The sequence below is a fragment of the Cyprinodon variegatus genome, unplaced genomic scaffold (assembly GCF_000732505.1).
Source record: "Cyprinodon variegatus isolate N-32 unplaced genomic scaffold, C_variegatus-1.0 Scaffold370, whole genome shotgun sequence".
In the NCBI taxonomy this organism is placed as follows: domain Eukaryota; kingdom Metazoa; phylum Chordata; class Actinopteri; order Cyprinodontiformes; family Cyprinodontidae; genus Cyprinodon; species Cyprinodon variegatus.
Genome location: NW_015150823.1, coordinates 414,443 through 438,210, shown reverse-complemented (window position 1 = coordinate 438,210; position 23,768 = coordinate 414,443). Strand labels below are relative to the sequence as shown.

Here is a 23,768-nt window from a genome sequence, read left to right as displayed (position 1 = left end):
TAGAAACTAAAGGATGATGCATCGAATGATTGGTGGTTAAAAATAAAAAAAATATTCTCAGTAGACTATATCGCACTGGAAAAAATCAAAATCTAGATAAGTTATTTTTTTCTTAAAATAAGTGCATTTGTTCTTGGATTGATGAGGCAAAAGAGACATTTAAAATAAGAAAACACAATTGCATTCTAATTTCAAGTTCTAATTATCTAATTGTCTTATTTTAAGAGTAAAAATACTAATTCCATTGGCAAACTATCTCATTTACTTGCTCAAATTAAGGGTAAATACACTTAATTTAGGAGATTTTTACGGTACTTATTTCTACATAGTTTTTCCAGTGCACCCTGTACTCTGTAAACGCATTCCAGCCAACATCAGGGCGGCTTTTTCACAGAAGGAAGGCGGTATTATGGGAAATCTCCTTCATCTGTGAATCAAGGCATCGAGTCCCTGTAGCACCACCTCTAGATTCAAATGGGATGTTCTTCTGATACCTAATGGTAACGGTTCTGTTGCCATGACTGACTGACCAACCAATAAACGGTTCTTAATGAATGAAGGCAGGTAACGTTTTGTCGTCCATGGCTTCATAAGACCATTTTCCATCCGTCAAATGAGTGCAGGGTGAGGCAGATGCCTGATGGACGTCAGCTCATAGAGTTCTTTCTGTCGTTGTTCTTCCTGTTCAGCCTGGTACAAAAAACATGAACTTGTACTGCAAGGTGGGTCTGCCATAAATAGAGTTGATGACACTATCAGATAGGGGTGCAATGATTATTTTGCTAATCGATTCATGTGTTGATTGATTAATATTCAGATAACAAAAGGTTCCTTCATTAAAGAAGAGTTTTTACAGGATTAAACCAGATAAAACTCAAACTTTTCCACTGGTGGAGTTCTGGATAGAGCATTCTCTTGATGAATGAAAAATGTTGATATAAATCTTTACAATTTTCTTACAATTCCTGCTCTAAGTGGGTCGTTCTGTCTGTTTCAAATAATAGCATTACAAATTAATATGCAAGGGAACAAATTATACTTTGGGGTTTAATGGAGAGTATTATTAAAGGTAGCACTGCATTAAAACTGGTGCAACAGGAAATAACTTTTACATTACACTTATTGCTGTAGATATTAAGTATAAGTATTGTTTTTAAGAGTTTTCAAAGGGTATTAAGTAGGGCTGCAACTAACAATTATTTTGCAAATAGATTAATCTGTTGATTGTTTTCAAGATTAATCGATTAATAATCGGATAGCAGAAGGTTCCTTCCTTAAAGAAGATATTTTACAGGATTAAACCAGGTCAAACTAAAACTTTTCAACTGGTGGAGTTCTGGATAGAGCATTCCGAATGATCCTAAATGCCAAATGTTGATATAAATATTTACAATTTTTTTTTACAATTCCTGCTCTACGTGGGTTGTTCTGTCAGCTGAAGGCACATTTTGAGTATTCTTGCTTTAGAGTAAAAACGATGTTATAACCCTTTATAACCTTGCTAAATGAGTGTAATTAGAGCTAGTTAGAGATAAAAGAGTTACATAGAGTAGAAGAGCTGAAGAAGTGTAAATAAAAGCATAATAAATTCATTATCCTGCCTTTCCATTTTGTTTTATTTAAAGTTCTCCCTTATATTAAACAAAGATGGCCCTTTAAATACTACTATCGGCCAATAGGGAGCAATCTCGCGGTGTTTAAATGTCGAGCAGATTGTACCACCATTACAACAGGTGTATTCTAAACACCTTCTGTTGAATATATTGTGTTTCTAAAGTCTAAACCCTTGTTATTAAGCAGAAATATTTAAAACACGTCATATTAAAGGATTTTTCTCACAGATATATAACATGAAGACAACATTTTGGGGAAAAAACGAAAGTCTGATTTTCCCACTTACCCCTCCATGTAGGACTTGAGCCATCCCCGTGTCAAAGTTGACCGGTTGGCTTGTCATGTCTTTGTTGCTTCTTTAGCGCCGCTGGAACTGTGAATCAAAGTGAGGATTTGATGGAAAATAAGCTCATATTGCCATAAGAGAAAAACGCTGAAACCTTACCCTGATAAGGTATGTTAACGTTCACAGATAGTAATCAAATGTAGAGTTTATTTCGTGTTTTCTCTCAGTAAAGCTAAACCATTTATCCATGCTAGGGCAGGAGAGCAGCTAGCTGTTGGCTAGCATTAGCTGAATTTGTAGCACTAGTAAACAGCAACTAAACATGTTTTTGACGGGAAAACCGCTCAATAATTGCCAGGAATATGTTTCAAACCAACATCAGCAAAGCTAAACAGAAACAATTGTTGGTCTTTTTTCAATAATTATGGTGTTTAAGGAGAAATACACTAACTACATCTCCTTTGTTTTCAATGAAATGGTAGGAAAGAGTAACATGAACAAAACAGCTGGTTGACAGTAATGTGATGCTGCATCGCCATTGTTTGTCTTTTTAGTTTTCCTTGTTTCCATGAACGCTAGCACATGCATTCACTTTCATACCCTTCCCTAGATTTGTATGCTAAACAACCTGTACAGCCAGCAGCTATGTTCCCTCAACATGCATGTTGATTTATTTGATAAAGTCCAAAGACCCTAAAGATGGAAGAAAGGCTGAATGGATCTCTGCCTGTTGTCTCCCCGGAGTATCTTCATCAGTGGTGAGTCTTCCTCCTCACCAGTATAGCCAGGAAGTGATCTCTCTCTATCTGTGTACAAAATGTCTTCATGAAAAGGAAATGAAAGCATGTGCAATTTCATCTCCCTTTTGCTTTTTTCCACTATCATTATCATTCAGGATACTATATTATTAACAATTTACATCAATGATGTCTTTTTTTTTTTTTTGCACACATTAGAAAGTATTCAGGGGCAATCATTTTATTTTTATCTCCTTATAATGATAAATAATTAATGGAAAAAAATGTCCTTTTATTTTAAGGATAAAGTTGTTCAACAACACTTTCATGCCTGCAACAGAAAACCTCCAGCATGGTTTCCATTTTTGTATCATATTGTTTAAAAAAAGTTAAATTTTAACACTAATACTGTTAAGTAAATTCACAGTTGTGATTCTCTGTGAGGAAGTTTATGCTCCGTCTTTATGTTAAAATAGCTAAAAGGTGGTTTCTGCCCCAAAGAGATAAAATTCGGGACTTGTATGTCCTCTTTTTTTTTTGTCCAATGGGACATTTTATAGAGAAAATATACTCAGACTCTAGTCTAAACTCACGGTTACTTCTGGGCTCATAATTACTCTATTTTTGCTTTCTCCATTATGTGGCATTTTTCACTTTGGTTTTTTTTTTGGACACCGAATGATGTTAGATTGTTTGCATCTTTTAAAGTGCACCTTCTAAATAGGCTGTTCTCCCTCACCGGATGTTGTACCAGATCAGTGCCAGTTTTTTATGTTTTGGTTTTGAACACCAATCTAAAGAAAGAGGCATTGATTATAGCTCCTTGTCACCTGCATTGTAAAATCTCACGGAAAGTTTCTTCGTTTTGCACAGCAATAAAGTCCGGTAGAAAAAAAAAAAAAAAAAAAAAAATTATATTTAAACTCCTCTGAGCTTTGATTTATATCAACCCTCTTTTTAATTCCTAAATTATGACAAATAGAAAGCATTGTTTGTTCATTTGTCATTGCGCTTAGACTTCCCTTAATGCTCTTTATACCGATCTAGAAAGATTAAAAATTTTGAACCTGCAAACTTAATCAGAGCACAGCTGCAAAACTTCAAGGTAAATTTTGGGAACACACTTTTAACTACCTGCAGGCTTTCAACTAGCAATGAGTACGGGTGTACATGGTACTCCCTGTTTTTAATATGTACAACTTTGGTACGCTCTAATTTTCCCCTGGAAACTTCGCTCAAATGTTAAAAATTTCACAGGCAGCAGATGCTGGAGTTGGAAAAGTTGAACTTTTCCTGCTGACGCGCCACATCAACCAATCACAGAAGCTGGTCTGGGAGCTGGCAGGGAGACAGACACAGCACTGCTGATGCAGAGCGCTATGATCACTCCTCTGAAACAGTTTATTAACGCCTAAATTAACTTAAAATTTCGAAACCTGCCGGCAAAATTAGTTCGCTTTTCTTATCCTGCTGCCTGTAGTTTGTAGCACAGACCTGAAAAACGCTAACATCTACTTCCAGCCGCCATCAACAGTAGGGGAAAACCCCCAAGAGGCGAGCGGGCCTGAGGCAGCTGCTACTGGGGATTCCCAGTGACAGCGCACCGCCGGTATGTGGGGGTCTGAGCGGCTCCCACAGAGAAATAATCTTTGAAGGCAGGATGGTAATCTGGATGAACTGACTGCACAGACCATGTTTTCAGGAGGACTTTCTCACTTCAAAATAGATTCAAACTACTTTTTACCCGCTGATCACAGCAAATATAGGAGCAGCAGAAGCATCAGACGCATCTTGACACACTTTACTGGACGCCTGACGTTAATGTGGACAAGCAGCAGAAATGAAGCAGCAGAAGCTTTTATGCTGCTCAAGTCGCGGTGTGAACGTAGCATTAGACTTTCTGATAGCTTGAATGAACCTACAAAACATAATGTTGTAACTAAAAATTATCTCATGTCTTCCTTATGAAATTTCCACCTCTAGTCAAGCACACATATTTCCAATAATCTGGACAACAGAAGTGGTGGAACAAAGACAAAAAGTTAGCTGCATTCCACCTCAAAATGCAGGAATTAGCGTTTCACAGTCTGAATTTCAAAATTTTCTGGGGATAATACCCCCAGATGGCGTAGGGCCATGCAAAGCATTGGATGCACCAAGGTGGACACCCTGTGAAATATTCCTAAAAGCCTGACTACCCGTATTGAGCTAAAGGGCTCAGTATAGCCAGACTTGCATTTATTAGTTTTAGCTTTCAACCAAAAACTCTGCTGTTCTTAGCCTTCAAAGCCAAGCCCAGAATTACCAGGTGGTTTCTCTTAAAAGGCTAAAAAATGGTTTGATTTTTTTATCTTGTGCTGCCTGGGAAACCAGTTGAATGCCTCCAAAATATTAGTTTACACTGATTAACAAAATATTAACTTAAATTATCTTTGAAACTAGGATGCTTGATATTAACACAATTTATAGAATTCATTTGTTATTTAGATATATTCTCCCATGCTTAAATATTTTCTGTAGCGGTCTTTCTTTCCCTCCGTCATCTAATGTCAGGTTCTTGTTGCTTCACAATGTTTTATTTTTGTTTTCTGCTGCAGGGTTCGGTCCGCCCAGCAGTTTCAAGCTCTCCAGTCCCAGTACGCCAACTTCAACCCTCAACATCAGTTTCACTACCCAGAGAATCCGACTGCAGAGGCAGCGGCAGCACACATGGCCGCCCCAGAACCCGCGATGCAGCAGATGGAACCTGCTGACCTGACCAAACGTACAGGGGACATTCTGAAATAACATGGTAGACTAATGTTAATAATCAATCAAGTTCTTAAAAATGTCTGTTTTCCTTAAAGCTCCAGCTAAAAAAAGAGGTAGACCAGCCCAACCCAAGGAACCAGGTGCACCAAAACCCCCAAAGGTCCCCAAAGCACCAAAACAACCAAAACCACCTAAGGACCCGAATGCACCTAAAGCTAAACCAGGTCCAAAACCCAAAAAGGCTGCTGAAGCTCAGGGGGATGGGAAGCAGGAGAAGATTGATGAGAGCTTCAAGAAGGTAAAGAGGAAAGTGGACCGCTTCAAAGGGATGTCGGAGGAGGAAGTCATGAAGAAGACACTACCCGACCTGCTGGATTACAACCTGGATTATGTCATTGTAAGCTCGTTTTTTTATTTGATTATCCGTTAGGAAAAAGTTATTTAAAAGGAATAATTTTTTATTTTTTTTATTTTTTGCAGATTGGTATAAATCCAGGACTGATGGCAGCTTTTATTGGCCGATGGTTTCCAGGTCCTGGAAATCATTTCTGTGAGTTAAAATTCTTCAGTTATGTTTAAATTTAAATTTGCTGCTTCTTGTCCAAGACTCCCTTAAAAAAGAGGTTTTTAATGTCAATGGGATTTTTTTTCCCCCAGGTTAAATAAAAATAATAAAAAAATGGGCAAAAGTAAATCAACATGCCAGTACTGCCATCATAATCCTCTTTCCAATGTTACCCATGCTTTCTAAAATATTAAACAAGATATTGACCAAGAGCAACACTAGTTTTAATTTAGGTTGTTTTTTAGAGCATCTGCCTGTAGTTTTCTCACTGAGGTTAAGCTTTTATTGGCAAAAATATTCAGTTCCAAAACATTTTGCTGTTGCAATTTATTTTTTATTTTTAATGCCACTTGTAAATGATTTTATTGGACCAATGTCATTTTTTTTTTTTATATCAAACTAAACATGGTCCGCATCCTTTTTGTTTATCCAAAGGGAAATGCTTGTTTCTGTCCGGATTTACAGAGGAGCAACTTAACCACATGCATGACACAACGCTGCCTGTCAAATACAAAATGGGCTTTACCAATATGGTAGCCAGGGCCACACCTGGGAGCAAAGACCTCTCAAGGTAGGCGTCTAAACTGGTGACAAAAACAAAGCTGTAGTGGACAGCTTAAGGAAAAAAAAGTGATGACTTAAATGTTTCATTATAGTTGTTTTATTAATACTTTTGCTTTTTTTTTCACCAGTAAGGAATTGCGAGAAGGAGGAAAAATTCTTGTGGAGAAGTTAAAGAAGTACAAACCCCTCATAGCTGTGTTCAATGGGAAATGTAAGCCTTTCCCAACCTTTTTCTAACATTCAGAGGGAAACTATTCAGTCATTGATCCCATTTCTTTTTGCAGGTATCTATGAAATGTTCTGCAGGGAACTGTTTGGCAAAAAACCCCAGAAGCTCGAGTTTGGTTTACAGCCGCACAAGATCCCTGAATGTGACGTGGTGAGAACAGAAATCTGTTTTTCTTTTTCATTCCCAGACTTAAGGTGAATAGAAAAACCGGAGAGGAAAACCTGAACCAAGTGTGTTAGCTTTTCTACTGCTGGAGCCTTTCTACAAAATTATCACTAGGGGTGTAAATCACACCCATCATGGCGATTCGATTCAGTATCGATTTCCTGACCCTACGATTCGATTATTTTCGATACTCAAGAATACACCACGATACAATTCGATTTGATAAATTGTTTTTTTACACCTTACAGGCTAGACAATGTTTCAAATTTGAAATAAATCAATGAAAGCTGTAATATCGTTATGCATTTTTTTTGAGAAACAACAGCAAATAACAGAAGTAAAAAAGTTGCATCAACAAATACTGCAAAAATCCAGCACAAAATCAGTGCAATGAGTGCAATGCAATGCTCCAGACGTCCCCGCCCCCTCCACAGACACTCCGCTGCTCCTCTCCCAAATTGCCGCAGACAGGAGGCCAGCTTGTTTTGTTTTTATGACTGAAATTGTGGAAAACAACTCGTGAAGTTTGACCAGCTAGAAGACCGAGGTGCACGAGAACGCTGGGACCCTTTTTCCACCTGGATCTCCATTCTTTTTGACCCTCATGTCCCTCCGTCGTCGGACTAAACTCGCCCCCACTTCCTCACCGCCTTGGCCGTATCTAGACCCACAGCGTGTAGCACAGACCACGCTTCAATATTGATTATAATTTAAAAATGTCTGTGTCAAGCTTACTGCAAAACACTGCTGTGAGAGTATAACCAGGAAGCGAGGTAGGAGGGCAAAATAGGTTTAGCGCCACCGCAGCACGGGAGGAGAATTACGCCCAGGAGCAAATGGATAAAAATAGACCGGAGGAAAAAAAAAAACATGAATCGATTCTCTTGCGGATGTATCGATGCATCGGATCGTCGGCTGTTGGATCGATACAAAACAATTATTATTTACACCCCTAATTATCACCACGAGTAACGATGAGCCTGAGGAGTTTTTTGCCCACTTTGCTTTTTGATGTGTCGGGGTAAAGAAGGCTGTAAATCCAAATTCTTTTATTTCTCAGCTATAGTTTCATTGTGTTTGGTATAAGTAATACCAAAATAAAAATACCTGAAGGCTTTAATTTTAGGACAAAATGCAGAAAAGATCAAGGACTTTAAAAAGTTAGCCACCTATAGTGTGGCTTTTAATGCCATAAGCATGGTCTAAATATTAAATACATAAAACCAATTCCCAATAGACCTTTCTTTATTTTTTTGTTGCAAAAAATACAAATGAAAAAAACATCACTGCAGCCAGTTTTAAACATTTGTTGAACTTCAAATTTTCTCTGCAATATATATTCAACCATAAAGATTCTGATGACGTTTTGTTTGTTCATAGAATTTATTATCATTCAGGACCAGTGGCGGCTGGTGGAGTTTTCTCCAGGGGGGCTACAAGTTCAAAATAGACATGTACCAAAAACCAATCAAATGTATATGAAGTTATCACACCAGTACATTTACATGAAGACCAAAAAACAACATTATAACATTTTCTGAAAAGGGCTTTAAATCAGTCCTAGCTGTCTTCATCCATGCTGGGTCAGATCCTTACGTTTGAAAACGGAGGCAGGGAAAGCAGAATAAAGTTTTAGCCTCGCTGCTTGCAGTTAGCCAAGCCTTGGAGCTAAATAATTCTATAAACCTGTCAACCAGCCACAGTTTCTAACAGACGACTGTGACGTCAATGCTGTGGCAGGAGGTGGTGTGCAAATAAATGTACTTTCAGCTCTGGGCGCAGGAGAGCTACTCCCCAGGATGCTCCTATCTTTAGCAGTGAAGAGGAGCTGCTGCACATGGACAACTTTTAACCAGAGTCTAACCCCTTGCTCACACTGGCTCCGGTGCGGTTACCGAGCCGACGGAGACCGCAACTCCCGCACACCCCCTCTCACACCGCCCTTTTGACTACGGTGCGGTGCGGCTCTGCGGCTCCGGCAACAGGTCCGGAGATTTAACAGAAGTTCACTTGAGTTCACGTAACTTCACGCGATAACACGGCCCAAATAAGGATATTTGCGAGAGCTTGTTGCGGAGGGCTCCGGCACGCTGCAAGGATAGCTTTCTTGCGGAATTTTCTGCAGCGCCGGAGTGTCTCGGTAACCGCAGCCGGACAGCTCAGCAGCCGGTGAGAGAGGTTTACGTCTTTTTAATGACTTGGAATCACTGCGGCGCCGCACCCACCGCACCGCAATGGTAAGACCGGAGTCGGTGTGAGCCTGGGGTAAAGGCAAAGATTTCTGCTCCCCAGGCTGGAAACACATCATAATAAACTACACAGCTTTACTTGTCGTTAAATATTAAATATTTATCTTGGCACATCTGAAAAATATATTAATATATTTGGAAATATTTTAATTTTATAAGTGAATTTTATTTAGTTTTAATGAAGGCAAGGTAGCTTTATTTGTATAGCACATTTCAGCAACAGGGCAATTCAAAGTGCTTTACATAAAATCTGTTAAAAAATAAATAAAACACAGAAGAAACAGTTAAAAATAAAAACAAGATAAAACACAAGAATAAAAATTACAGTGCAGTATAAGAGATTAAACAGTAAAGAAATGAGCGTCATTTAGAGAAGGGCAACATCAAAAAGAAAGGTCTTCAGCATTGATTTAAAAGAACTGAGAGTAACAGACGACCTGCAGGTTTCTGGGGTTTATTACGGATCTGAGGACCATAGAAACTGAAAACTGCTTCCCTCTGTTTAGCTCTGACCCTAGGAACAGAAAGTAGACCTGTCCCAGATGACTTGAGAGGTCTGGGGGGGTCATAGTGTACTAGCAGAAATGTATTTTGGCCCTAAACCGTTTAGCAATTTATAAACTAGCAAAAGTACTTTGAAATCAATTCTTTGAGATTCTTTGACAATTCTTTTGATGTGATCCAGTCTCTTGGTCTTAGTGAGGACTCGAGCAGCAGCGATCTGAATCAGCTGCAGCTGATGTAGATCGTTGGTTGAGTGGTGCTGCGCCCTAGCGCCCTCTATTGGCCTGCTGCCACTGCTCATGTCTATACAAACTATTTACTGCTGTAGCCAAGTGCTAATGTCTTCCAGCTACAGCTGTTTCAACAGTAAATGCATGGAAAGATGCCTTTTTTAATTATGAAGATTAGGGCTGATATATTTAATCGGATTAATCAATTTTGGAAATAATCATCAACTAATTTAGTAATGAATTAATCATTAACTGGGGTAAAGAGACTCTAAAACATTCCTTTAGCTCACAATGCCATCCACCTAGAGCAGTAATTATACCAAGATTGTAAAAAAAATATGTAAACATTTTTGCATTTAGGATAAAAATCTTTTTCGTCTGTCAGTCTGCTCTATGCAGAACTCCTCAAGTGGAAAAGCTTCAGTTTCTCCTGGTTTGCTTTTTAAAAACTCTTTTACCTTTGACTATACAATTATTAATTTAAAGAAATAATCAACAGATTAATCAATTTGCAAAATAATCTAAATACTCTATTGGCAGGTTAAGTTTTATTCATCTGTTTCTAAATTGATGAATGCTTTTTGTTGCCCCTGCAGGCCTTGTACCTGATGCCTTCCTCCAGTGCTCGTTGTGCCCAGTTTCCTCGCGCTCAGGACAAGGTTCACTTCTACATCAAACTGAGGGAGCTCAGAGATCAGCTGAAGGGTGTCCGAAAAGCAGCTGAGATTGAGGAGATCAACTACACGTTTGATCTTCAGTTAGCTAAGGGTAAGGATGTGTATGAATGAACTAATGTGAGTCAGCAGGGAAGCTATTTTTAGGAGATTGATAGCTAACAGCGTTCAGTTAATTCTTTCGTTATGTCAAACCAACAGAGGACGCTAAGAGGTTAGCAATAAAGGAGGAGCAGTATGATCCTGGATATGAAGATGCCTACGGTGGAGCGTATGTAGAGAAAGGAGCTGAAGAAAGCCAGGCTGGGAGCCAAACCAACGGTCACTGTACGTTCACATCTACTGCAAACTCAGGTAACCAACAATGTCCTGTTTTTTTCCTGAAAACAGGAATTAAAAAAAAATCTCAATGTGTCTTTTATTTTCTTGATTCCTGTCTAGAGTTTGCTGTAGATTTCTTTTTTGTGTATTACATTTAATCATTTGGTGCCATGCTTGTTTTGTGGTCCATCCTTAGAAGGAGCCCAAATGGCGAGCACATCCCAAACGGAGGGTCAGCTCCCAGACGGACAGTGGATGAGCCAGTCGTTCGCAGATCAGATTCCTAACATAAGCGGCGGACCAAAAGATGGCAGCATGTGAGAAGGATTAGGAAAGTCTGCTGCAACGGCGTATGAGGGCCATTTAACGATTAAAAACAAAAATTGGAATTTAAAGGTTTGAGTTTAAAGTGGCATATTTATGAGAATAAATACACAAGTTTACCAGTAAAAACCCCACATTTATGAACTTGTATACATGCAAATTTAGAAGGAAACAAGTAGAAAATTAATGAGACTGAACCGCAAATTTAAAAGAAAAAAACACAATCATTTAACAGATTCTATTGTATCATTAATTTTTACTTTAAAAACTTCAATGAGGAGGCCATTGTACCATCTCATTCCATCGCTAAAGCTCCCCAATTAATGCAAGCACATGCAAATGCATCTTGCATTGTTCTGCATGTTTAAATATTGCAAATTAGCTAGTTTTGCTCCTATATTTGTGTTTTAATTTCATAAATTTGTTTTTTTACACGTTTGTTCTCATAAAAGAGCCACTTTAAACTCAAACGTAAATTCCATTTTTTCCCCATCTTTGAATGCCGCTCATATGGCGTCGTACTGAACAGCTCAGTCTTTAAATCTCAGTTAGTTTGTTTTTATATGTTTCTTTTATTTTTAGCAAAGTGGAATTTAAACACTTTTAGGAGTTCACTGAAACTGCAGGATGGTTTTCCTGCACATTTTATTTTTTGTTTTTCTACATTCATGATGGTCTTCACTGCAGTCTTTTTAAATATGTGAAATCAGGGACATGACTGGCTGTCTTTGAAGATGTTTTTTGTATTTAATCTGTACTGCACTGTGCTGCAGTTCAAATCAACGTTACGGTCTACTGTTTAACAGTAGATTAAACCTGTTTTCTTTAAGATTGATTTCTCTGTTAGGCTGTACAGTTTACAGATGATTGAATCATTCATGGTGCTATGAACTGATACGATGCAAAATGACGACTTTTTAGAAGCAGACCTGCTTCCACAACTGGACTTGTGACAAACCTTTCAATGTTACACGACTTAAAACATGTTATTATTCAGAAATTGTTTTTTTTCTTCTCTCTTTTAGAAGTTTTAGAGTTATGGTATTTGTTTAATAGGTGTTACTGTCATGGGAATTTATGAATTATTTCCAAATTAAATTGTTATCCTACTTCTCCATCACTTATTATAATGGGATTCCATTCATTGTGACACCATTTCATACCTACACTTAATACCCATACATTGCAATGGTTTCCTTTTCTGTTTCCATTAATTTAATCTAAAGATGATCCAAACCAAGGTGGAAGCAAACCAAGTTGCTGATCAGGTCCTAAAACACCAACCAGTGAACCTTTTTTCATAAAATACTATGACCTGATGATAATGACCAATAAAAGCATCCAGCAACAGAAGGCTGATCTGAGCTGAGGTCTTGTGGTCACACAGACATTTTGAGGAGCTGTTAAAAAATAAAATCTCTATATTTGTTTCAGTTTCTGATACTTTGTTGAGCCATTCATTTATGGTGGTCGGAGGGACTGGTGGCACCAGTGTACGGCAGCCTCGCGTGAGCCCCGGGGCAGCTTTGGCTGCTATGTAGCTTGCCACCATCAGTGTGCACTGCAAAACTATGTAGAAATAAGTAAACATTTCTTAAATAAAGTGTATTTAATCTTAATTTAAGTTGGTAAACAAGATGATTTGCCAATGGAATGAGTATTTTTATTCTTAAAATAAGATTATTAGATGATATGTGCTTGAAATAAGACAATGCAATTGTTTTTTCTGTTTTAAATGTAAATTGTTTGTTCCGTTGGCAATGGGTCTCACCTCCTCAATTCAACAAAAAATACACCTATTTTGAGAAAAAAACGACTTATTTAGATTAAATTTTTTTGCAGTGTGAGAATTAATGACTGAATGTAGTGTAAATTCCTTTGCTTAAGTCCTCTTACTTGAAAAAGCGCTATATAAGAACATGCCCTTTAATATTTACATTAGAAAATGAACGTCTGAAATTCAACAGCCCATTAATCACAACATTTCAGCATCGTGAGCTGGAGGCGTCATTCCACACTGCGAAAACAATGAGAATAAATGTTTTAAATTAAGTGTATTTACCCTTAATTTGAGTAGGTAATGGCCAATGGAATGAGTGTTTTTTTTACTCTCAAAATAAGATATTTAGATAAAATGCACTTGAAATAAGACAATGCAATAGTGTTTTCTTATTTTAAATGTAAATTGGCTTGTTCCATTGGCAACATGTAACTTACCATCTGCTGCTTTTGCACAGAGAAAAAAAATTAGATTTTTTTTTTTTTTCTCCTGTACAAGGAGCCTAGTCATCCTTAAGAGCGTTGCATGCACGTTAATGGGGGCAATAAGTATTCAGTGTGTAAATACTGTGTGTAAAATGCCCACTAAGAAGAGGAAGAAGGAGAAACCCCTTGCAGAGGAATGTTCTGGAGAGGAGCGAGGAGGCGAATGGATTTGAAAGCCACTAACAATTTGATGAAGCAGTTCAGTCTGTGTGTGACTATTTTTCAAGTACTCATTAGTAGATTGCAGACTGCACAACCTCAAACTAGTGTAAAACCTACAGAAGCAATCGCAAAGAACAGCCTATCAGACTGATTGCAACCTAGAAAGTTGGAGTCAATCTGTCTGATTAGTACTGATCTGTCCAACACAGGCGATGCCTTGATGCTACACTGGAAAAATATCTAGAAATAAATAAAATGTCTTAAATTAAGCGTATTTACCCTTAATTTGAGTAGGTAAATGAGATAGTTTGCCAATGGAACGAGTATTTTTACGCTTAAAATTAGGTCAGTTAGATAATATTCACTTGAAATAAGACAATGCAATTGTGTTTTCTTATTTTAGGTGTAAATTGTCTTGTTCAATTGGCATAATGTTTCTTACCTCTTCAATCCAAGAATAAATGCACTTGTTTTAAGAGAGAATTACTTATTTAGATTTGGATATTTTCCAGTTTACATGCTTTTTAATAATGTTCTGGACAATAAAGTACCAGCTGATATCCTACAGCGGTTTCATGGAGAATCTTCCTGCTAAACTCAAAAAGCCTCTGGTCACTCTTTCACCTTCAAGTAAATTCCAGCCTAAAATCAACCGCTGGCTGCAGAAAATCTGATCACTGCATCAACTAAGGCAGGTCCATGGAAATGCAATGTGGGGATGCCAGATAGAAACTTCTTCACTTGGCCAGTTAATAATCTGGAAAGAAAAATCACTATGATATGCGTTTAGTTTTTTTCATTTTCCAATACATTTATGCTTTGATGGGAAAACAATGTCCTGTACACATTTTTTTCACATCCCATAATATGAACAGAGTTCTGTTAGTTGGTCCCTTTAATGTTTAGTGACAGCAGAGTACAACTTAGCAAAGTATTGAGCTTTGACACAATTTGTCACCACCATAGATGTGTTTATTTGGTTTATCTTTGAAAGAAAATAAAAACATAGTTTTCAAATATTAAAAGTGGAGCAGTTTTTTAACCCCCAATGAAGTATATTTCAACCAGCTTCAATTAGGGGTTACATAAACCAAGCATCATTTTTATTTGTTTTATTTATTTGAATAAGGACAATGCGCATTCATCAACATGTCAGCATTAAGCATCAATGTAAATATACCAGAATTAGCACAACAGCTAATATGCATCCGCTGTCCTAAAGCAGGTAAAAACAGTGAACATTAAACAAGACGCTACAGGAGAGAACAGAGTGGACACAAACAGATAAGATGCCAATAACATAAAATCACAATAAAATGAGGTTAACAGGCCCATGGAAACAGATCAATTTACCTGTGAACACACGTCTGGTTAGTTTTAACCAATGTTTCAAGGAGAATTTAAAATGTATGTCGGTTCCACAGCCCCTAACATGAGCTGGCAGTGTGTTCCATAACTGTGCTCCTCTGTTGAATGCAACCATTTGGCCAAATTTGGTCCTACGCCACTGAACATTACAGTCTCCTCTGGTTAAAGCTCTAGTGTTGATTCTAGTTATGTTTTTTTGCTTATAAAATCTGTTAGAGTAGGAGGAGCAAGTCCATTTAAAACTTTAAAAACAAGGCATGCATCCAGAAACATCTGATGACGTTCAAAGTCTAAAATGTTGTACTTACTTAAAATGTTACAATAATGATAATGTACACGTTTTTTATCAAGAACTTTCAGAGTTTCCTTGAAGAGAGACTGTAGGGGTTTCAGAATGGCCTTTGAAGTGTGAGACCATGTGGTATGGCAGTAGTTTATATGGCTAAATATCATGGCATGCATATAGGTTTTTGCTGATTCAGAAGTCAGAGAGGGTCTTATATTCAGCGTCTGCTCTGCCGATAATGCAAGCTTAGAAGAAGAAACGTGCTGTTTACCTGTGCAAAGAAAGAAACAACGAAAGAAAAATGTCTGAGGACTTCAGTGTTGAGGAAGAGCATGAGTTCTTTGCCGAGCTGAATGCGCACTTTCATCTGGTTTGGTCTGCCGCGGTTTCCGTAGACTCGTGAACGCGCTTTTAGGAAATCCTATACACTACTGTTTATGCTCTAAAAACATTCTAAATGACTTTGTTTCGAGTAAATTATGGACGCTACCCACTCAGGACACTTGGAATACATTGGACGAGCAGTATGGAGGAATATTGACACGTTTTTTGTGGACTTTTATGGACCTTTCTGCCTCGGGCGCCATAGACCTCCATTATTTGAATGTCAGCAGACAGCAAGAAGCCTCCCAGATCTCCAGATGCATTTGAGATATCAAAAAAGTACTCCAGAGTGTTGTTCAGCATGGGGGTGAGTAGAAAATGAAGGCTAATCATGTTTTGGGTGTACTATTCCTTTAAATTCTGTAAGAAGATTTGTTGGGGAATCACATAAAATCTCAACAAAGTCAATATAAATCTTAGTAAATTGCAATGATGTAAGACAAAAAAAAGCAGGTTACTTTAAAGGATTAAATATTCTCTATTACATTATTTGATAAACACAACAGGCAACGTATAAGATGACAATATAAAGCAAAACCAATGATGTAAAGCAAAGGTTGCAGGTATATAAACAACACTGAGCTTAATATGTTTGACCTTAATGTGAGGTAGACAGCAGCAATGTATTTGAACTTTTAACTAAACTACATCATGTTAACATATATTTAAACATGCACTGTTCATTTAAATATATCCTTGTCTTTTTAATACTTATACATTTCACAGTACTGAACCATTGAATTAACATTAAGACAGTTTAGATTTATGCAGCTTCTGAGCAAAATGTAACAAACTGGTTTATCATTACATGATTGATAATCACTCTTCAAGGCAGTGTTGGTCCACTGATGCTTTAACATGCTCTTATTGGGAAGAATTAATTCAGATGCTTTGTATCGGGTGACAACACTTTAGGTAATATTAATATTACATAATTATACAAAGCTGTATATCCACTGCAAAATCTTTTTAAGGTGTTTCTGTTTTCGGTTTTTCAGCCGGAAACTTGTGGAGAAACACATGGTGTTCACAGTGTATGGAAAAATGAGATCCTGTTAAAGGGCTCATAAGCAGTTAATACAGTAATGTCGCCTTTGTTTAATACACTGGAAAAAAAATCTAAATCTAGTTAAGTAATTTTTTCTTAAAATAAGTGCATTTATTCTTAGGTCGAGGAGGTAAAACAAACATTTTGCCAATGCAACACACTGCAAAAACGATCTAGAAATAAGTCAAATTTTCTTAAATTAAGCGACATTCACTCTGAATTTGAGTAGGTAAATGATATAGTTTGCTAATGGAATGAGTAATTTTACTCTTAAAATACGATAATTAGATAATATGCACTTGAATAGATTTACATTTTTTACAGTGCAAGTCGATTCACATTTAAATTAAGAAACCACAATTGCATTGTCTTATTTCAAGTGCATTTTATCTAAATATCTTATCTTAAGAGTAAAAATACTCTTTCTATAGGCAAATTATCTCATTTACCTACTGAAATTAAGGGTAAATATACGCAATTTAAGACATTTTTACTTATTTCTAGTTTGTTTTTCCAGTGTATAAATTAAGATGACTGTGAGCAGTGGGTAGCACTGATGTCTTACAGCAAGAAGGTTCTGGGTTTGCATGTTCTCCCTGTGCATGCGTGGGTTCTCCCCAGGTACCCCGGCCTCTTCCCACAGTCCAAGAACATGACTGTTAGGTTGATTGGCTTCTCTAAATTCTCCTTAGGTGTGTGTGAATAGTTATTTGTCCTGTTTGTCTCTGTGTGTCCCTGCATTGGACTGGAGATCTGTCCAGGGTGGACCTCGCTGGTAGACGTCTGATGGATGGATGTATGTGCTAATGGCTTTATTTAATATGGGCCAAAACCAAACCCAACATCATTCTGAAGGACATTGCTGTGATTTATGTAAATGCAATTTGAATGACTTTTAAACCATCATCCTGTTTGCATTTGGGGCTTTTTTTACACTGCAAAAACAATCTAGAAGTAAGTAAAAATTTCTTAAATTAAGTGCATTTACCTTTAATTTGAGTATATAAATAAAATGATGAGATTATAATAAGATAATTAGGTACTCTAAATTGTTTTTTCCGATTTTAAATGTAAATTGTCTTCTTCCATTGAAAAAGTGTCTCACCACCTCCTCAATTCAAGAAAAATTCACTTATTTTAAGAAAAAAATGACATATAGCTTTCTATTTTTTGAGGTGCAAAAATTGGATGAATATTTTTGGAGGAAGTGGAAATGGTTAACCACCAACAATCTACCTGTCTGAAAGCTGTAACGAGAACAGTAACTGCTCAACAGTTTTTGCTTAAACCGGCACTTTTTATACCACATAAAGATACCTTGGATAAATTTATATGTTTTGTTTTTTTTAAATCTCAAACATCACCACATACTTCCTCTATTTCCCGTAATAATACTCAGCTTTTGTGTAAAAGCATAAGACTCTGTGGATGTCATCTCTGATGTTGGCTCTTTACAGATGACTTTTTCAAGTTTTCAGTTCTTATTAGCTGAATATCTCATGAAGACACCAGGAGAGTTATCTACTACTAATGCTTATAGCCTTCCAGAATTATTCCTTTAATTGTGAGTTGATTTCCAGTCCGTATCAATCTTTGAGGTCAGCAAGGTCCGAGTCAGGATACGTGTTTCCACTGTTTATTCAAGAAAAAGACAGATAAGCATTTAGTTAAGTCATTTTTTGCAGTAACTTCAAACCTTCAATTTTCGAGACAAACCTTTTAAGGTTATCGCTCCCAATGCTCCACATCTGTCCGAATACTAATGCTATTTCCATAAATGGTTTGCAGGTCGTCCCAAAGCCTGACAACCACAACATGAAAATAAATAAAAGAAACAAATTAAATTTGAAATCTACTCCCGCTCTTTGTCACGTTTTATGTTAAATCAGAATGAATCGTTACTGTCTGGCTGAAATACCAGCCAGAAAGTACATTTCTTTTCTATTGTCTGAATTCCAGAATCATCTAGAATATTTTAGAGTTTTTTGTCCATCGTTATATTGAAGAGTTTACATAAAGGCTTCAAGCTTTATGGCTTGAGTCAAAAGTTGTTTTTTATTTTTACTTTCCATAAGCTCTCACATAAAAAGTGTTCCGGATCATTCCTCCAGACAGGACTACTGTAACCCAGTCAGGATTGTTGGCCAGTTTCAGCTCTTCCTGGCAAATCTTTGATACGAATCTACATGCCACATGCAAAGCAAAAAACTAATAGTGTTCTGATTTGATCTGTTTTCCTATCCCTGTCTTTTTAACAACTGAAATCCACTTTACCTTTTGGCAAGCAAGAGGCTGAGCTGGATGGGCAGGAGGAGCAGAGTCAGCGTGTAACAGATGACTCTTATGGGGAGGAAGTCAGTAAGGCTGTGAGTCCACTGGCTGCCATTGTGGTGGTTATACCGGCACGCCTCACACAGCACTAGTCATAAAATATTTGAAGTGCAGTGTCATTATATGTCATCAGTCCAGTTCATGCTCTTCAGAGTAGTAGTTTAGTTAAGTAAGACGTTAAATTTTAGAGTATACTTGCTTGTATCCTTACCTTTCTTAATATTGGAGGGAAGGTTGTTGTTGACTTTGTGGTTGAGCCATATCTGAGGTTTTCTTCCATCACATTGCAGCTTCCTCCTCAGCCTCTCCTCCCCTGCAGCCTGCTCTTCCCCAGGCTCCCAACAAGGAGGTTTGGTCCCGTCTTTCCAACTTGCTACGCTCACAATGCTGTACTTCTCACTGAGCAGATCTAAGTTCATAGATCATTGGTTTATGACATGCTTAACTCCTGATACTTCAGAGGGCAACAAAAACTAAATCTGAAGACTTGGTAGCAATGAGGATGGAAGTGGAAACGCTCACCTCTTTCTTTCAGGAAACCAAGGGCATCCATGTAGCCATTGTGGCAGATCTCTGCAAGTGTCTGGTCAACACAAACACAAAGTAAAGCTGAACTTTACATTTTCAGAATAAGATTAATTTAATAAAGCAACATTTTCATTAAGGCGGATGTCAAATCATGATCACCTTCCACTAGTTTGACTGAAACCTTCATTTCTGCTCTTCTGACAGATTAATATAGAAACAAATTGTCCTCCAAATCATATTTCCACTCACCTCCAGCGAAGGAGGAAGGAACGATGTGCATACACGATAGACGTTGCCGGTGTTAACCTGAATGCTAACATTGCTGTAGCTGGCCTCGAAAAAGTTGAATGTACCCTCCCTGGGGCAGATGTCGCTCTCTCCTGAGAAGGGGGCCATGGTGATGGTGTTCCTGTGCTCAAACATAGGCATGTTGTTGCTCAGGGCTCCATCCACATAGTGCTGAGAAAGAGGAACAAGCATTCATGTAAATGACGAGTAACAAAGCTTCTTTCAAATTATCCTTTGGTTTCCTAATATACGCTCTTGTAGAAAAATGTTGGTACCCTTCATTTAATGGGGAGTGTTGGCCTAGTGGGTTAGAGCAGTGTGCTTGTGTTCTAAGAAGGTTGCAAGTACCTGGTTCAAACCCCACAACCAGGGGCGGAGCTAGATGGGGGGCAAGGGATGGCCATCATTGGCCCTCCCTGTTGCCATTCCTACCATTTTTCCCCCTCTAATACAGATGGTGGCAGCAGTAATAGTGGAATACTCAGAATATTAAAAATCTTCATATATTAACAATTACTTGTTAATTAAGCACATCAATAAAGTAACATTAAAGATGATAAATACAGAATTCATGCTTTTTACAGAACTAGATTTTGTTATTTAGGTAAAGAGAAAATTATGTGTCTCTACAAGGAGTCTTCGGTGAAATCCTAGATAACTATTTTAATACAAACTTAATAAATAATCAATTTATATAGATATTAGTACTTGTAAATATCAATTTTATGCAGAATGATTATTGAAAAAAGTAGGTAAGTAATGACAATTGAAAAGATGTTCGCCCCAGAACTCAAACCTGAAACAATTCTTTCCACTATACCTTTTATCTAGAAAGCACGGATGTTTAAATATATGCATCTGTTTGATGGGAAAGGCTTAAGGAAAGGATAGTTTGTCTTTATTTAGAAAACCTGGATGTTTTGCTCATTAATTTTCCTGTTGGAACAGTGTAGATTGACCATGAGGTCAATGGCGCCGATTAACTTTCAGCCCCCCCTCAGTGTACACTGGTTATTGTCTGGTCACCCTTATAAAAATGTTCTGGCTATACCTCTGCCCACAGCTTCCACTCTGGGTCTCTGAGCAAGACCCTTAACTCCACACTGCTTCCCGTGCGCCACACAACGGCAGCCAACTGCTCCCCAAGGGGAGGGGTTAAATGCAGAGAGGGAATTTCACCCATCGTGGGGCAATAAAGGGATTTGCATTACATTAACAAAAAAGAAAGTTTCACATAAAGTAATAATACATTTAAAAAAATATGAAAACAAAGAAATGACAGCCAGACATGTGTTTTTTGTCATACTAAAATAGAATGATTTTTAAAAAGAAGCTCATGAAACAGCCCTGAACAAAACTGATGGTCAAAATAGAACAGAATGAAAATAATGTAACCAAAGGGACATAATAAATAAAGGTTTCCACTAATCAGCATCACAGGTTTCGACAATCCTGGATTCAGTAGAGATACACCGATCCAGTTTTTATTTTGTTCCAATCCGATACCAGCATATTAGCTGATATCCATACATACAGATCCAATGCAAGTGTTTAATGATTGAACCTTTTATCTTGTCATGTGAGTGAAGGCTTTAGCCTTGACATAAACATTGTTAAAATAATGTAACAAAACAAATATGCATATACTTTATATCATTTATTAACAAATAAGCAGCAAAAAAGTAAGGAATAACAGTTTTATGCAAAGTGCACTGAATTGAATCTGATATCCGGTATCAAATTACCAAAATCCAATCCAGCTAATTAGTTAATATCGGAGGCGATATCCAATGGTGGAAGGGAAGTGCAAAACAATATTAGATTGACCTAGGACACCTATAGGTGTTTCGGTAAAACACTTTTACATGTTTAACAAAACATTTTATGCAAATGTAACAAAACAAAGAGACACTAAGTTAAGTGATACCGTGGGTGTGGGGTGTGGCAACTACAAACAGGTGACCAGTAGCAATTGAAGGAACCAGCAGTACAGCCTACTTAGCAGACATGTTTTGCCCATCTGGATAGCTTACTTCCAAGTTTTAGGGCGATATCGTGGACATTGCTTGGACTTTCTTGCCAATATGGAAGGAGAAGAGGCCAGCTTTATGACTGCCTTATCAAAAATTGCAATGAACGCCACACAGCCAGTGTGATAGTTGATATGATGGAAAGGCTACACAGTTCATATCCTTGGCTTTTTTACTCTACTCCATCCAATTGTTCTCTGGCTGTCAGAGGTGTGTGTGTGTCAACTATTGATTGCTTTTTTTTTCCACAAGTATTTAGTTCAATAGTTTTATATTGAGGTAATAGTTTCATTATAGAGAGGGTTATTGTTTTATGTTAGTTGGGGTTAAAAAATTTTAAAACTAATGTACTGCCTTAAATACTTTCATTTTCATGTTTGTTGTATTTTTAACTTTACAGGAACAAGACAAAGCAACTAAAACATTTTACGGCTCAACCATTTATTGCAGGAAATAGAGTGAAGCCCTATTTGGTCATGTCTAATCATGGAACTTTGGCAGACTAATACAGATAAAGACGTGTGATTCTCAATCAAATGCGCCTCGTCTGCTTTACCCCAGCTGTAGAACCAGACCACAAAGATATCATTTCTATATCGCACAACATATTAATAAGATATCAAAAGCATCATGCAGACTACTTCAACTACCTCTCAACCAGGAGTTTGCTGTCTGTTTAAATTTTATATTTTGATAAAGCTTATAGTTAGAGTGGCTCAGGTTATCCTGAGCTATCTCTATAGTTATGCTACTATAGGCTTAGACTGCTGGAGGACATAGGGACCACTTTTCATCATTCTATCTCTATTCATTAGTTCAATCTCTGACGTTATGCTCCCTGTTTGGCTGTGACTCCATCCTGGAGAGAAATATCAGCTGTGCTGCTGCCATCAACACCTTTGTTTCTAGAAGTTGGAGCTTGGCCTGTTTTTCAGTGTAGTCCTGTTTCTGTGAATTGTCTCTGTAAAGTGCCTTGAGGTGACATGTGTTGTTTAACTGGCGCTATATAAATAAACTGAATTGAATTAAAATTAGGGCAGGGTCACACTTGGCATAATTGGTTTAATTATGTTTCAGCTTACTGTTAAAAGTCCAGTACAACTGGCCTCCGGTCACACTTGCAAAGTATGTATTCTTATAGAATTACTAGCGACCATATGTAATAAATAAATCCCTTCCCCCCATTACCCTATTCCCTCCTCTTCAACAAACTCATATATTTCATGTCTTTTTCTCCTGGGAGTTTTCTCTTTGCGTGTGGGTCAGACCTCATTAACAAAACCATGATAGTGTTTAGTCAAACTTCTAAAAGTATTTTGTCAAACATGTCAAAGGTATTTCGGTAAGATTGTAAGGGTTTTGTCCAAAAAAAGGCTTTTGTGATGTGAAAAAGTGTGTTTTAGAACTTGTAAAAGTGTTTGTCAATCATTCAAAAATGTTTCAGTAAGTCTGTAAAACAGCTTTGTGAAAATTTAAGATCCATGGTACTGTAGTCCACCTCCCTGAACGTGGCTGCAGGAGGAAAAACTGATGATCAATTAAAGAGACTGATACTAGGAACCAAAGAGCCCTGAGAAACTCCTGAAGAGATTAAAGGTGAACTTCAAGCCCAAGTGGACTTATTTGGAGAAAATCAAGGGGGGACACCATTGATGGAAACAAATAATAAAAAAGTCAGACTGGAATTTACTAAACTACATGGTGACAAGCTACAAAGTTTCTGGGAGAATGTCCTTTGGACAGATAAGACAAAAACCAAGACACATCAGCTCAATGAACAAAAAATGAAACATATCAAGAAAAGAACAATGTCCCTACTGTGAAGCATGGAGGAAGCTCTGTTATGTTCTGGGGCTTCTTTGCTT

General features: G+C 37.5%; 2 protein-coding genes across 4 annotated transcripts in view; one reads left to right on the top strand and one right to left on the bottom strand.

Annotated features, from left to right (window-relative positions):
* The first annotated feature begins 1,929 nt into the window (after window positions 1-1,929).
* Window positions 1,930-11,484, top strand: LOC107092203 (G/T mismatch-specific thymine DNA glycosylase-like). 3 transcript variants are annotated; one of them, XM_015386531.1, is made up of 11 exons: window positions 1,930-2,068; window positions 2,584-2,658; window positions 5,235-5,401; window positions 5,484-5,785; window positions 5,869-5,938; window positions 6,389-6,524; window positions 6,646-6,728; window positions 6,802-6,896; window positions 10,491-10,662; window positions 10,770-10,922; window positions 11,086-11,484. In XM_015386531.1, exons 2-11 carry the CDS (start codon window positions 2,600-2,602, stop codon window positions 11,208-11,210), a joined length of 1,362 nt encoding a protein of 453 aa, XP_015242017.1. In that variant the 5' UTR covers window positions 1,930-2,068; window positions 2,584-2,599; the 3' UTR covers window positions 11,211-11,484. The 3 variants fall into 3 exon arrangements, with proteins under 3 accessions (XP_015242017.1, XP_015242018.1, XP_015242019.1); XM_015386532.1 differs by having other exon boundaries at window positions 1,936-2,068; window positions 2,511-2,658; XM_015386533.1 differs by lacking the exon at window positions 2,584-2,658 and having other exon boundaries at window positions 1,936-2,068.
* A 6,958-nt stretch (window positions 11,485-18,442) lies between these two features.
* LOC107092186 (patatin-like phospholipase domain-containing protein 2) overlaps window positions 18,443-23,768 on the bottom strand; it is a 16,284-nt gene continuing 10,958 nt past the window's right edge. Inside the window, exons 4-8 of the mRNA XM_015386508.1 lie at window positions 19,835-20,044; window positions 19,580-19,640; window positions 19,269-19,466; window positions 19,001-19,145; window positions 18,443-18,527 (exon numbers count right to left, since the gene is read on the bottom strand). Of these exons, the coding sequence (XP_015241994.1) occupies window positions 18,452-18,527; window positions 19,001-19,145; window positions 19,269-19,466; window positions 19,580-19,640; window positions 19,835-20,044 (690 nt within the window). The 3' untranslated portion in view covers window positions 18,443-18,451. The remainder of the gene's footprint in view (window positions 18,528-19,000; window positions 19,146-19,268; window positions 19,467-19,579; window positions 19,641-19,834; window positions 20,045-23,768) is intronic.